The sequence below is a fragment of the Chiloscyllium plagiosum genome, unplaced genomic scaffold (genome assembly GCF_037043375.1).
Source record: "Chiloscyllium plagiosum isolate Xiang-an unplaced genomic scaffold, Cpla_swu_hap1 HiC_scaffold_27, whole genome shotgun sequence".
In the NCBI taxonomy this organism is placed as follows: domain Eukaryota; kingdom Metazoa; phylum Chordata; class Chondrichthyes; order Orectolobiformes; family Hemiscylliidae; genus Chiloscyllium; species Chiloscyllium plagiosum.
Window position 1 is genome coordinate 44,657,233 of NW_028270165.1, and position 15,891 is coordinate 44,673,123.

The 15,891-nt window shown below is 47.7% G+C and overlaps 1 protein-coding gene across 1 annotated transcript in view; it reads right to left on the reverse strand.

Annotated features, from left to right (window-relative positions):
* LOC148143841 (uncharacterized) overlaps positions 1 to 15,160 on the reverse strand; it is a 48,190-nt gene extending 33,030 nt beyond the window's left edge. The window contains exons 1-3 of the mRNA XM_087975272.1: positions 14,958 to 15,160; positions 10,363 to 11,408; positions 3,738 to 4,200 (exon numbers count right to left, since the gene is read on the reverse strand). Of these exons, the coding sequence (XP_087831398.1) occupies positions 3,738 to 4,200; positions 10,363 to 11,000 (1,101 nt within the window). The 5' untranslated portion in view covers positions 11,001 to 11,408; positions 14,958 to 15,160. The remainder of the gene's footprint in view (positions 1 to 3,737; positions 4,201 to 10,362; positions 11,409 to 14,957) is intronic.
* Between the last annotated feature and the right edge of the window lie 731 nt (positions 15,161 to 15,891).

A 15,891-nucleotide genomic window follows, 5' to 3' on the forward strand; every position in this document is an offset into this window, starting at 1 on the left:
GACACGCCTCTTGATATGTTGATGTCACAGCAGGGAAGTGGCCCTGTCCGTTTGAGTGAATCTCACTGTCTGGGCAACTCTTCATCCTGGGAGGGAGACAGAGATGGGAGGAGGGGAAATCTATTCACTTGTAGCAACTGGAATGAATCCAGGGAGGGAGCAGACTCCGCAAACTCAGGTATGCGTCTTAGTTACCCGGGTGAGAAGGGACGGAAGGATCGACGTTGGGAAGGCGGGAAGAATAGATATCTTTTCTGTTTTGATGTTTAAAATGCACCCAATTCCCACAAGTAAGTGCAACAGGTACAAGTACAGCACATTCAATATTCCTCATTGCAGCTTCAAGCCGGTTATGCATCCTCTGTTCTTCCTGCGCCTTGGCTCCAGCACATTCAGCTTCCTTCCCTCATTCCCATACCCCCACCCTGATGTTCCAAGCTGACCCGCAAAAGTTCGGTTTGTACCTCCATTCTTTCGCGGTTGTCTTTTGTGGGTTTTGAAAACTTTCCCAGTTCTCTGAGTATTGGAGCTGGAAGGTTACGTTGTGCACTCTCCAGGACATTTGTTTGGCTACTTTTGGAGTATCGTGTGCAGTTTTTGTCTCTCTGCTAGAGGAAGGATATTGTAAAACCTGAAAGGATTCAGATAAGATTGACAAGGATGTTGTCAGGGTTTGAGCTGAACAGAGTGGAGCTGTTTTCTGTCGAGCGCCAAAGGCTGAGGGTGACCCTACAAATGTTTATAAAATCATGAGAGGCATGGATAGGGTAAATAGACAAGGTCTTTTCTCTGGCTGGGTTATAGGTTCAGGGTGAGGGTGAGATTTAAAAGGAACCTAAGGGGCAACTCCTATATTCAGAGAGTGCTGTATGTAAGGAATGAGCTGCCAGAGGAAATGGTGATGGATGGTACAATTACAGCAATTAAATGGCATCTGGATGGGTATATGAATAGAAAGGGTTTAGAGGACATAGGCCAAGTGCTGACAAATGGGACTGGATTAATTTAGAATACCTGGTTGGTACTGATGAGTTGGACCAAAGGGTCTGTTTCTGTGCTGTACATCTCTATGACTCTGGCTTTCCACTAATATTTGCCACGTCAATAGGTTCACTTTCTCTCTAATGTCGGTGTGAATGCCTTGATGTCTCATTTTGCTCGCACCTTCCTGGGGACGTTAACCATCTCGTGTCTGGTTCTTCCTCAAGAAGCTGCATTCCCGATTCACCCTGAATTGACACACTTTTTTTTGCTTCCCAAAATCAGACCTGCTCACTCTCAGCAGTATCCCAGTGTTGTGAAAGACATTCACTTCCAGGTGGAATTATCCAAAATGCAGAGAGATGTCAGTCTTGATGTTTTTGCTTTTCTGCCCCTGTAAGATCCTGAATCAGCACCTCCAGGAGAATTAGTTAGAGCGGAGTGAGAACAGAGGGGGAAGAGAATGTGGGAGTGCTTTCAATTTTGTGGAATAACAGAACACAAGAATATTCCATAGAAAGTAAAATTGCCTATTCAGAATTTCTACCCTGCACTGACAGTGATGAGCTTTGTAATCTGTCTTCACAGGGTATTTGAAGATCCGAAGACGGAAGTTTCAAAATCAACAGATAAAGGCCTTATGCCTGAAACGTTGACTCTCCTGCTCCTCGGATGCTGCCTGACCTGCTGTGCTTTTCCAGCGCCACACTTTTCGACTCTGACTCTCCAGCGTCTGCAGTCCTTATTTTGACGTCAATGCCTGACAGTCACTCAATCTATTGGGACCGCAACAATTTTCAACTACGAGTCTGTGAGAAGGAGCAAAGCTTTTTGGTTCCTGTTCGAGTATGTTTTCGCATCAGTGGGACTGGATGAGAGACCCTACTGTTGCAGCGCACTGAGTGTGGAGCCTGAAACAGTTATATGGACTGGGAAGAGGAATTCAGGGTGGGGAGGGGCTCCACACGCGTTTGTGAGCGGCTGAAGCTTCAGCCATGGAGAAACCCGTGGAATCCCGCCCCGTGGAGAAACCATGGAAGTGTGGCACCTGTAGGAAAGGCTTCCGTTTCCTATCTGCCTCGGGCGGATTCCTCGGATTGGGATTTTTGCAAATGGTGCAGGGACTGCATGCGGCTTGGCCCCACCCCATTACCCAGACACCTTACCCCACCCCCTCGTTCCATTGTTGATGTCACTGCGCAGAACTGGTCTTGTGAGGTTCAGAGTGAAACCTCCTGCCTCTGGGCAACTCTTTATCCTGGGGGGGGGGGGGGGGGGGGGGGGGAGTAAATGAACTTTTGTATCTCTTTTCCCCAGGTTTGGGGTTCGGGGGGAGTCCAGAACTAGAGGGCATAGATTTAGGGTGGGGGGGAGTGGAAGATTTGTGAGGGACCTAAGGGGCAACCTTTTCACGCAGAGGGTGGTGAGTTCATGGAATGAGCTGCCAGAGGAAGTGGTGAAGGCCGATATTATTACAGCATTTAAAAGGCATCTGGATGGGGAATATGAATAGGAAGGGTTTAGAGGGACATTGGCCAAATTCTGGCAAATGGGTCACTAGGTTAAGTTAGAATATCTGGTTGGCGTGGACTGAAGGGTTTGTTTCCATGCTGTACAACTCTATGACTTCATTTCTACATAGTCAGAACCAATTTCACAAGACTATGAACAGGCCATTCACCCTTTCCAACCTGTCCTGAGCTGTGGTTAAACTGCATATAATTCAGTGCAAGTTTCAGAAAGGTTTCAACAGCTCTTTTAAAAAATTTAACATGCTTTCAGACTTCAACTATGTTTCTGAATATATCATTTTAGGTATTCTTAATTGTAAAGATACACGTATCTAGTGAACACAACCCACACCTCCGGGTGCTGCCAGTAAACTTTACAATGCTGATGAAACGATGCAGTACCTGCACTCACGGAAAATTTACAATTTCTAACGATACTAGTTCCTCATTCACTGCTCCATCTGATACACGACATTGGAAACTCAGTGCAGGAGGCTGCAAAAAATGCAGGAGGCTGCTTTAAAACAAAAACCTCTTGGAGCTCAAAACTTTCAATGAGAGTCTGAGCCTGGCAGTAAGTAAGTTCAGGTAACCTTTATTGTGACCCAACTTTGTTACAGCTTCAGATTCCACCCCCGCACCCCCCTCACCAAAAAGGGGTCGAAAAAGTTGCTGTTTTTTTTTAAATAAGCAGCTCAAGGTCAAAACGCACACACTGCCACCCCCCCTCCACCTCTCTCCTTTACTATTGGTCAGCACAGAGTTATCCCTTTGTAATTGGGTCCTTGCTACAGCCGTAACCCATAGGAAATACTGCCACACTCACCAATTTCAACCCATACCTTGTCTCCAAGTAAGTTTCTCTCCACGCATTTGCCAGTGGGGGGAGGGGGGGGTGGGGGGAGGGGGAGGGCAGTGGAGAGTCAACCACACTGTTGTGGGTCTGGAGTCACGTGTAGGCCAGACCGGGTAAAAGGAGATAGCTGGAACGACTGAGTGAATCCTCTCCCACAACGACAGTTTCCTTCCCTAAAAAGGATGTGAGTCAATCAGATGGGGGTTTCACCACCCCCAACCCCCGAAAATGGTTTCACCGTTAGATTCTGAACTCCAGATTTCTGACCAAATTCCAATTCCACCATCTGTCGCGGTGGAATTCAAACCCGGGAGCCCCCGGAACTGGGTTGATAGTCCAGTCGATAATGGCACTTGGCCGTCACTCCTTCAATCCCCCTGCGGTGGCACGTGAACTCGCTGGTGCCTCCGCAGGTGGGAGGAGCAGATGAAGCCTTTCCAGCACTCGGGGCAGCTGAAGGGCCTTTCGTCTGTGTGGACTCGCTGGTGAGTCAGCAAGTTGGAGGCCTGGGTAAATCTCTTCCCACACTCAGGACAGCTGAAGGGCTTCTGCCCCGTGTGGACCCGCTGGTGGGTCAGGAGGTGGGAGGCCCGGACAAAGGCCTTCCCGCACTCGGGGCAGCTGAAGGGCCTTTCCCCAGTGTGGAGCCGCTGGTGCCTGAGCAGGTTCGAGGAATTCCTGAAGGCTTTCCCACACTCGGGGCAGTTGAATGGCCGCTCCCCTGTGTGGATACGCCAGTGGGTCAGCATGGTAGAGTCCTGGCTAAAGCCCTTACCGCATTCGGGGCAGGAGAACGGCCTCTCCCCCGTATGGATGTGCCGATGAACCTCCAGGGCAGACGGAGCACGGAAGCTTTTCCCGCAGTCGCCACACTTCCACCGTTTCTCCACAGGGCGGGATTCCTTGGGTTTCTCCATGGCCGAAGCTTTAGCTGCACATGTGTGGAGACTGTCCCCAACTTGAATTCCTCTTCCCAGGCCGTATAGCTATTACACGCTCCTCACTGAGTGCACTGCAACGGTAGGGTCTCTCATCCAGTCCCACTGATGCTGAAAACGTACTCAAACAGAAACCAAAACGCTTTGCTCCTTCTCACAGAATCAGAGTTGAAAACCGTTGCGTTCCCGATGGATTGAGTGACTGTCAGACATTGATGTCAAAGTGAGGACTGCAGACACTGGAGAGTCAGTGTTGAAAAGTGCAGCGCTGGAAAAGCGCAGAGGTCAGGCAGCATCCGAGGAGCAGGAGAGTCAACGTTTTGGGCATAAGCCCTTCATTTGTTGATTTTGAAACTTCCGTCTTCAGATCCTCAAATGTAAAAAGAGATTACAAAAGCCATCACTGTCAGTGCAGGTTAAAAATTCTGAACAAGGAATTCTACTTTCTGTGGAATATTCTTTTCTTTTGTTATTCCACAAAATTGAAAGCACCATCCCACTCTCCCTCCCCCTCTGTTTTCACTCCACTCTAATTTTCCTGAAGGTACTGATTCAGGATCTTACAGGGGCAGAAAAGCAAAAACGTCAAAACCGACATCTCTCTGAATTTTGGATACCTCCACCTGAAAGTTAATATCTGTGGGATACTGCTAAGAGTGAGTAGGTCTGATTTGGGAAGAGTGTCAATTCAGTGTGAACCTGCAATGCAGCTTCTTGAAGAAGAACTAGACACAAAATGGTTTACGTCCCCGGGAAGCGGGGGAGCAAAGTGAGACATCAAGGTATTAACATAGACACCAGAGAGAAACTGAATGTAAAGATGTGGCAAATGTTTGTGGAAAGCCAGAGTCACAGATATACAGCACAGAAACAGACACTTGGATCAAACTCTTTGGTGCTGACCAGATATCCGAAATTAATCTAGTCCCATTTGCCAGCACTTGGCCCATATCCCTCTGAGCCCTTTCTATTCATATCCCCAACCAGATGACTTTTAAAATACTGCAATTGTACCAGCCTGAGCCACTTCCTCTGGCAGCTCATTCCATACATGCACCACCCTCTGCATGAAAACAATACCCCTTTAGGTTGCTTAAATCACCACCGCCCCCACTCCCGTCCTCAACCTTAACTTATTAACCTCCAGTTCTGGACTCCCCCATCCCAAGGAAAAGACCTTGTCTAATTACCCTCTCTCCCCTCACCTCACCTCTTCATTTTATAAAAGTCTTTCAGGTCACCCCCCCTCGCCCCATCTATCCGTCTCTCCTCACCTTGAGTTTGCAGAGTCTGCTCCCTCCCTGGATTCACTTTAGTTGCTACAAGTGAACATATTCCCCTCCTCCCTGGATGAAGGGTTCCCCTGACATGGCACGTCCGCGTTGTGACGTCACCAACGGAGCGAGGCCGGCAGCGGGGACCCCCACACTGCGCCTGCTCCGGACAGCGGCCGTCTGGTCCGCAGTGCGCCTGCGCCGTTTGCAAAACAGCTTTCCTTCGGAGAAGCTCCATAGTGTGGAAGCAGGCCACTCGGCCCAGGGAGTCCACACCGACCCTCCGAAGGGTAACCCACCCACACCCATTCCCCCCCGCCATTGCTCTGCATTTAACCCTTACGAATGCACCTAACCTGCACATCCTATGGCTAATCCACCCTAACCTAGACAGACATCCTAAATTAATGTAGTTCCATTTGCCAGATGCCTTTTATATTGTGTCATTATTCCAGCCTCCACGACTTCCTCTGGCAGCAGGTTCCATATATCCACCACCCTCTGCGTGAAAAAGTTTCTACTCACTTCCCTTTCCCCATTCGCCTTAAACCTATGTTCTTCTAGTTCTGGACTCCCCTACCCTGGGGAAAAGACCTTGCTCTGATCCATGCCCCTTATATACTTTTATAAGGTCACCCCTCAGCCTCTGATGCTCCAGGGAAAATATCCCTGGCCTATCAGCCTCTCCCTGTACCTCAAATATTCCAACTCTACCAACAAGCCTTATAAAAGTTTTCCCACCCCTTTCAAAGTTTCACAACATCTTTCCTATTGCAGGGAGACCAGAACTGAATGTAGTATTCCAAAAGTGGACTAACCACATGTCCTGCACAGCCACAACAGTACTTGCCAAATCCTGTACTCAATGCTCTGACCAATAAAGGAAAGCATACCAAGGTCTCTTTGTTCTGCAACACTCCCCTTAACTGTTTAGGTCCTGCCTGGATTGCTTGACCAAAATGCAAACCTCACATTTCTCTAAATTAAACTCCACCTGCCACTCTTTGGCCGATCAGCCCATCCGATCAATTCTGATTTATATCTCTTTCCTCCCTTATTCCAGAGAAGCTGAAAATCTCCACCCCACACACTCTCCCTCCATTCTCAGTTTGCTGAACCTAATCCCTGCTGTACCTCATCCTAAAGGTCTGGTTCATGCTGATTAACAGGCCCACACTCACCGGGGGGGGGAGAGAGATCTAATTGAAACATACATAATACAGAACGACCTGGACATTGGGAAGATGTTTCAATTGGGAAGAGAGACTAGGAACAGAGGACCTTTTAGAATGGAGAAAAGGAAAAACTTCAGCCAGAGAGTGGTGAATCTATGGAATTCCTTGACACAGAAGGCTGTGGAGGCCAGGTCACTGAGGATATTTAAAACTGAAATAGATAGGTTCTTGAGTATCAAGGGGATCGAGAGGTATTGGGAGAAAGCAGGTGAATGGGGTTGACAAACTGATCAGCCACAATTGAATGGTATGAACAGACCTGATGTGTGAATGGCCAAATGTCTGCTCCTGTCTTATGGTCTCTTACTGTCCTGGACATAGTGAGAGTTGGGAGCAGGAGTAGGTCAGTTGGTCTTTCGAGCCTGCACCAGCTTTGAACAGATCATAACTGGATATTAATCTACCTAGGCTGGGATGTTTTCAACGGAACACAGGAGGTTGAGATGCGACATTATAGAGAATTATAAAATCATGAGGGGCATAGATGAGGTGAATGGCAGGTGTTGTTTCAAGATTAGGAGCAAATTTTTAAGGTGCGAGGAGAAAGATTTTAAAAAAGATATGAGGAGCACCTTTTTCCTTTGAGAGAGTGGTTTGTGTGTGGAATGAATGTCCAGAGGAAATGGTGGATGCAGGTACAGTAACAACGTTTAAAAGATGTTTGGATAAGGACATGAATAGGAAAGGTTCTAAGAGATATGGGCCAAACACAGGCAGGTGGAATGAGTTTAGTTTGTGAACATAGTCAGCACGGACTAGTTGGGCTGAAGGGTCTGTTTCTTGCCTTCCCCCAGAAACATCCACCTCTTTGTTGTTCAAAAATCAGATGAACTCAGCCTTGAATATATTCAATGACCCCCTAACTGCAGGAAGGCATCCCCACTTCTGAACTCAATTCCTCTAGCTTCGACTCTCCTGCTCCTTGGAAGCTGCCTGACTTGCTGTGCTTTTCCAGTGCCATACTTTTTGACTCTGATCTTCAACACCTGCAGTCCTCACTTTCCCCACATCCCAATATATCACCATTTAAACAATGCACTTCCTTTCTGCTGTTTTTTCCCCCCACAGCAAAGGCTATAACTTCACACTGTGGGACTGTTTTTGCCAATTGAGACACCGATCTGGATCAACATTTCCTGAGTCTGCTCCTCCCTGGATTCAGTCTTTACATTCAGTTACTGCGAGTCAACAATTAAAGCCCACAATGAAATAAAGAAATGGAAAAGAGAGTGCCGTACTCACAATGTCAAACAGAGGAAGGAAGTTGCATCATGGAGTGAAGCTCAATCTTCATTCAGAGAGAGAGAGGTGCAGGATCAGCTTCAGAAGCTCATGGGACAACTTCCGCATTCAGACAATAGTGGATGTTCTCATTGGCAGGAGGACTTCCTACTTCCGGTCCTCCAAGGCTCCCCATTAGCTTCTAAAGAAGATCGCGCCCCATTGCAGCGGACAGCTAGGAGCATGCGCTGTTCTTGCTGACACCGAGGAGCATGCGCTGTACACTCTGTGGCAATATTGCGATTACTGACAAATTTAAGTGTCCAAATGCCAATAGGAGAAAAAGAAACGGTTGAGCCAATATTTATTTTTCCCCGTGACTCGACATAACCAAACATACTCCTCACTATTTTTGCTAGTCACCTTGCCTACACCCCTCATGATTTTACAAATCTCAATAAGATCACCCCTCAACCTCCACTCCAGTGAATAAAGTCTCAGCCTCTCCTTATAACTCAAACCCTTCAGTCCCGACAACATCCTGGTAAATCTTTACCGAACCTTCTCTAATAGTATTCTTCCTATAACAGGGCGACCAGAACTGTACTCAATGTTCTAAAAGTGGCCTCACCAACATCCTGTACAATTTCAAAATGATGTCCCAACTCCAACATTCAACAGTGTGAACAATGAAGGCAAGTGGGCTAAACAACTCTTAACCACTTTGACTACCAGTGATGCAAATTTCAAAGACCTATGTACCTGAACCACACCCCCATGTCTCTGTCCTACAACATAACCCAGGGCCCTGCCAGTAACTGCTACAAGTCCTCCCCTTTTTTTAAGCAAAATGCAATTCCTCACTTTTATCTATACCTCTCTCGTACACACGCTCTGTCTCAGACACAGATACACACCACCCAACACTCTCACAGGCTTATACTCCATCACACTCATACATTACCAAGCATGCACACAGGCAAACATATACTCTTAGGCAAACTCTCACGCACGCGCGCGCGCGCGCACACACACACACACACAGGTTTATGGGGTGAATTTGCATTTGCAGATACATTCAATTTTGATCAAAAAAGCACACAATCAGCAGACAGTCAATCCATGTAATATTTTATAAATTCCTACTTTGGAAATGGAACCAGTCTGATTCAAGATTGGGATACAGACAGAGTCAAACCTCACATCCTTCATGTACTGAGCTGAGATGTCACTGATTTCTATAAAACCTTAAGTCATCTCAAGAATGCGACTCAAAAGTACTTCTGAGCTTTACATATTAATGAACCAAAACCCGCAACCCATTCTAGAAGATGAAAGACTAAACCACAATCTTGATTTGTTCTATATATCCTATCAGTAGTATGACACTTTGATCGGTTGCTATATGTTCCTGCTCCATAGCTACCCGATGAAGGAGCAGCACTCCGAAAGCTAGTGCTTCCAAATAAATCTGTTGGATGATAACCTGGTGCTGTGATTTTTTTCACTTTATCCATTCCAGTCCAACACCGGCACTTCCACATCGTTTCCAGTGAACACAGCCCACAGCTCCTGGTGCTGCCAGGAAACTTTACAATGCCGATGACATGGCGCACTCTGCACTCCTGAAAAAATTCTAACGATACTAGCTACTCATTCACTGCTCCATCTGATACACGACATTGGAAACTTAGTGCAGAAGGCTGAAAGAAATGAGCAGCTTTAAACAAAAACCTCTTGGAGCTCAAAGCCTTCAATGAGAGTCTGAGCCGGGGGTAAGTTTAAGTAACCTTTATTGTGACCCAACTTTGTTACTGCTTCAGATTCTCCCCAGCAAACAAGCAGAGAAAACATAGCAGATTTTTTTAAAAAACACCTCAAGGTCAAAGTGCACACAGACACCACATCCCCCGCCCCCCTTCTTTAATATTGGTCAGCACGGAGTCATCTCTTTGTAATTGGATCCTTGGTACAACCGTAACCCAGAGGGAGTATTGCCTCACTCAGCAATTTCAACCCGTACTCTGTATCCAAGTAAGTTCCTCCTCACCCATTTGGCAGGGGCTTTTTGAGTGGGGGGGGGGGGGGGGATGGAAATCAGCCACACTGCTGTGCGTCTGGAGTCACGTACAGGCCAGACCGGATAAAGGATGCAGCTGGGACGACTGAGTGAATCAAATGGGGGTTTCTTCCACCCCCACACCCCTAAAATGGTTTCACCGTTAGATTCTGAACTCCAGATTTCTGACCAAATTCAAATTCCACCATCCGTCGCGGAGGGAAATGAACCCGGGACTCCCTGCAACTCCGTTGATAGTCCAGTCGATAATGGCACTCGGCCGTCACTCCTTCAATTCCCCCTGAGATGGCACGTGAACTCGCTGGTGGCTCAGGAGGTGGGAGGAGTGGGTGAAGCCCTTCGCGCATTCGGGGCAGCTGAAGGGCCTCTCCCCCTTGTGGGCTCGTCGGTGCTTCACCAGGGCAGAGGGATCGCTGAAGGCCTTCCCACACTCGGGGCAGCTGAAGGGCCTCTCCCCGGTGTGGACCCGCTGATGCTTCAGCAGGTTGGAGGAATTGCTGAAGGCCTTCCCGCACTCGGGGCAGCTGAAGGGCCTCTCCCCGGTGTGGACCCGCTGATGCTTCAGCAGGTCCGAGGAATAGCTGAAGGCCTTCCCACATTCAGGGCAGCTGAAGGGCTTCTCCCCCGTGTGGACCCGCCGGTGGGTCAGCAGGATGGAGGAATTGCTAAAGATCTTCCCGCACTCAGTGCAGGGGAACGGCCTATCCCCTGTGTGGACCTGCTGGTGGGCCTGCAGGGCGGAGAAATTGCTGAAGGCCTTCCTGCACTCAGGGCAGGAGAACGGCCTCTCTCCGGTGTGACTGCGCCGATGAATCTCCAGGGCAGATGGAGCACGGAAGCCTTTCCCACAGTCACCACACTTCCATGGTTTCTCCACGGGGCAGGATTCCTCGGCTTTCTCCATGGCCGAAGCTTCAGTCGCGCACAAACACGTGTAGACGCTCTCCACGTCGTGAATTCCTCTTTCCAGGCTGTATAGCTGCTACACGCTCCTCATTCAGTGCGCTGCAACAGTTGGGTCTCTCATCCAGTCCCACTGATGCTGAAAATGTTCTCAAACGGGAACCAAAAAGCTTTCCTCCTTCTCATAGACTCATAGTTGAAAACTGTTGCGTTCCCGATGGACTGAGTTACTGTCAGACATTGACATCAAAGTGAAGACTGTAGACGCTGGAGAGTCAGAATCGAGAAGTGCGGCGCTGAAAAAGCACAGCAGGTCAGGCAGCATCCGAGGTACAGGAAAGTCAACGTTTTGGGCATAAGCCCTTCATCTGTTGATCTTGAAACTTCCGTCTTCAGATCTTCAAATACTCTGTAAAAAGAGATTACAAAGGTCATCACTGTCAGTCCAGGGTGGAAATTCTGAACAAGGAATGCTACTTTCTACGGAATACTTTTCTTTATTCCATAAAACTAAAAGCACCATCTCACTCCGCTCTAACTAATTCTCCTGAAGGATCTTCCAGGGGCTGAAAAACATCAAGACTGACATCTCTGTGCATTTTGGATAATTCCACCTGGAAGTGAATAGCTTTCACAACACTGGGATCCTGCTGAGAGTGAGCAGGTCTGATTTTGGGAAGCAAAAAAAGAAAAGTGCCAATTCAGGGTGAACCTGCAATCAGCTTCTTGAGGAAGAACCAGACGCAAAATGGTTAACGACCCGGGAAGGGGGGAGCAAAATGAGACATCGAGGCATTAACACCGACACCAGAGAAAAACTGAACATACAGACATGGCAAACATCGTTGGAAAGCCAGGGTCATAGAGACATACAGCACAGAAACACCCTTTGGTCCAACACGCTTGTACCAAACAGTACAAAGAGATCTTGGTGTTCTTGTACACCAGCTAATGAAGGTAAGCATGCAGGTACAGCAGGTAGTGAAGAATGCTAATAGCATGCTGGCCTTCATAACAAGAGGGATTGAGTATAGACGCAAAGAGGTCCTTTTGCAGCTGAAAAGGGCCCTGGTGAGACCACACCTGGAGTATTGTGTGCAGTTCTGGTCTCCAAATTTGAGAAAAGACATTCTGGCTATTGAGGGCGTGCAGCGTAGGTTCATGAGGTCAATTCCTGGAATGTCAGGACTACCTTACGCTGAAAGACTGGAGCGACTGGGCTTGTATACCCTTGAGTTTAGAAGACTGAGAGGGGATCTGATTGAGACATAAGATTATTAAAGGATTGGACACTCTGGAAGCAGGAAACATGTTTCCGCTGATGGATGAGTGCCGAACCAGAGGACACAGCTTAAAAATACGGGTAGACCATTTAGGACAGAGATGAGGAGAAACTTCTTCACCAAGAGAGTGGTGGCTGTGTGGAATGCTCTGCCCCAGAGGGCAGTGGAGGTCCAGTCTCTGGATTCATTTAAGTAAGAGTTGGATAGAGCTCTCAGTGACAGTGGAATCAAGGGTTATGGAGATAAGGCAGGAACAGGATACTGATTAAGGATGATCAGCAATGATCATAATGAATGGCGGTGCAGGCTCGAAGGGCAGAATGGCCTACTCCTGCACCTATTGTCGATATTCCAATCAAATCCCATTTGCCAGCATTAGCCCATATTCTTTTAAACCCTTCCTATTCATATATATCCATTCAGATGCCTTTTTAAATGTTGTAATTGTACCAGCCTCCACCACTTCCTCTGGAAGCTAATTCCTTACACGTACCATCCTCTGGGTGAATACATTGCCCTTTTGGTCAGTTTTACACCTGCCCCTCTCCCCCACCCTGAACCAATTACCCACCCATTCTGGACTTCCCCACCCCAGGGAAAAGACCTTGCCTATTTACCCTATCCATGCTCTTCATGATTTTATAAACCTCTATAAGGTCACACTTCAGCCTCCGATTCTCCGCGGAAAACAGCCCCAGCCTGTTCAGCCTCTTTCTATAGCAGTGGATCCAAAGAAGTGGCGTACAAATTGACTAAAACTAAAGCAGCAGATCTGAAGACTGGGAGCAGTTCAGGTTTCAACAAAAGGATTGATGAAAAGGGGAAATGGGGTATGTGAAGAGGCAAAAAAAGCATTAGTGAAAACAATTACACTTAGAAACAGGCAAAGGTCTCATGTGGAAAAAAGAGATGGCAGACCAATTCACCACATACGTTGCTTTGATCCTCACAAAGGAGGACACAAGAAACATCCCCAAAATGTTGGGGAACACATGGTCCATTCAGGACAGAACTGAAGGAAATGAGCAGTTGTGTAGAAATGATGTTGGCGAAATTGATGGGATGAAAAGTTTACAAATCCCCAGCACCTGGTGATCCAAACCCCAGCCCAAGTCATCCAATTGTCAAATCTTGAGCTGACCTTAGCAGGACTTATACAGTTAATGGTAAGGTCCCAGGGAGTGTTGCTGAACAAAGTGACCTTGGAGTGCAGGTGCATAGCTCGTTGAAAGTGATGTTACAGGTAGATAGGACAGTGAAGGTGTTTGGTATGCTTTCCTTTATTAGTCGGAGTATTAATTAATGGAGTTAGGACGTCATGTTGTGGCTGTACAGGACATTGGTTAGGCCACTTTTGGAATATTGCATGCAATTCTGGTCTCCTTCCTATCGGAAGGATGTTGTGAAACTTGAAAGGGTTCAGAAAAGATTTACAAGGATGTTGCCAGGGTTGGAGGATTTGAGCTATAGGGAGAAGTTGAATAGGCTGGGGCTGTTTTCCCTGAAGCGTTGGAGGCTGACCTTATAGAGATTTATAAAATCATAATCATGGATAGGATAAATAGACAAAAGTCTTTTCCCTGGGCTGGGGGACATCCAGAACTGAAGGGCATAGGCTTAGGGTGAGAGGGGAAAGATATAAAAGAGACCCAAAGAACAACTTTTTCACTCAAAGGATGGTGCGTGTGTGGAATGAGCTGCCAGAGAAAGTGGTACAGGCTAGTACAATTGCAACATGTAAAAGGCATCTGGATGGGCATATGAATAGGAAGGGTTCAGAGGGATATGGGCTAGCTGCTGGCAAGTGGATTTAGATTTGGTTGGGATATCTGGTCAGCATGGATGAGTTGGACTGAAGGGTCTGTTTCCATGCTATGATGTTTGTCTTGAGTTTCCCATCTGAAACTTGCATCATCCTGAAAAGAAACGTTCAAAAGACATCACTGTGAGCACAGATTTTAAAAAATTAGGGGACAGTTCGACTTTCTACAGAACACTTTTCCTATCTACTCGCTGAATGTATTAAGTTTGAATCCTACACATGATCCCTCCCCCTGCATTGAAGTTCAAATCCATCCTCATGTCTTTCCTCCACTCCTGGTGTTCGCCCTTTTCTCTTGTCTACAAACTGAAACTAACATCAACACGTCAATGCTTTCCTGGTCACTGCCATCTTGGAAGCACCCACATTCTGTTCCAGTGCCACAGATTATCACATTATTTCATCTCAAATTCACAGCCCATCTAAGTGTTTTTTTTTCTGGACCTCTCTCCCATTCCCTTTTCCTGTTTTAAGGCCACACAGACCAAGCTCAGGGCCAGGTCTCTCAGAGTGAAATGAGGAAATTCTAATTGACACAAAGGCTGCCCCGAAGTTGGAATTCTCTCCCGGAAATGACAGCGGACGGTGCCTTCACCAAGATGGCCGCCCGCGATGACGGCCCAAAGACAACCTCCGCCCGATCTTCACAAAGATGGCCGCCGGGCGCTCCAGGCCCAAAGACAACTTCCGCCTGACCCTCACAAAGATGGCCGCCGGTTGCCCGGGCAACCCGAATGCTCCTTCGCCGGTGAAGTAAGCACTGAGCCTGCGGGGCTTCTATTGGAGGCCTGAGGCCTCCCCCTAGGAGTTTATAAACTCCCAGTCTCCCTCCTCCCGCGGTTCCCAATCCTACCCTGTCTCACTGTCTCCTCTCCCCGGGGGCAGGTGCCAGGTCTTGGCGATCGGGGCTGGCGACCTCCTCCGGGATGTTTCTGAGACCTGTCCGTGTTCGGAAGAAGGATCCCCGGAGCCGAAACGCGCTGCTGGACCTGCTCAGCCTTTCCCAGCGGTTTTTGTCCTGGTCCCTTAGGCCCCTGGCGCCATCAGCAACACTGCCGCCGTCCCGCTGCGGGAGCTACACTGCGCACGCGCCAGCTCGTATAGGGGCGGGGACATGATGAGTGATGTCATCCTCCGTTCAGGGGGCGTGGTTGGGAGAGTCCTCCGCGAATTCGGAAACAATGGGGGCGGGGCGATAGTTTTGCTCGCCCCAGCCCCCTGAAGGTTGGGTTTCTTTTGGGTTCGAACGTAGTTTTTTTATTCAATGTTCAGAAGTGAGCTGAATGGGTTCTTTCTTGATTATAATGTTTTATTAAAATGTCTCTTGATTAAATTTTAAAAGTATAAGTGATAAATGCTAACTTAGCCTGGAGCACTTCTTTTTAAGAGCAAAAAGACATTGTTATCTTCTGGGTGTGTAGATTTTGGATGAGTAAAGATGGCCTTTAGTATAGTGATATGCCCTTCCTGTCGGAAATGGGAGATTAGGGAGAATTTCCACGTTACTGACGATTGCCTGCAGCAAGTGTCCTTGGTCACGAATCCTATCAGATCGACTGGATCTGTTGGAGCGACAGTTCGAGGCAATGAGGAATTTACAAGAGCTAGGGGGAGTGATAGATAGTTATAGGAAGGGAGAAAAGCTGCAGATACAGTCAGATAGATGAAGTAACACCAGGAAAGGTAGGAGAGGTAAACAGATAGTGCAGAAATCTTCTGTGGCTATCCCCGTTTCAAACAAATATGCAGTTTTGGAAAATTTAGGGGGTAATGGACTGGGGAATGTA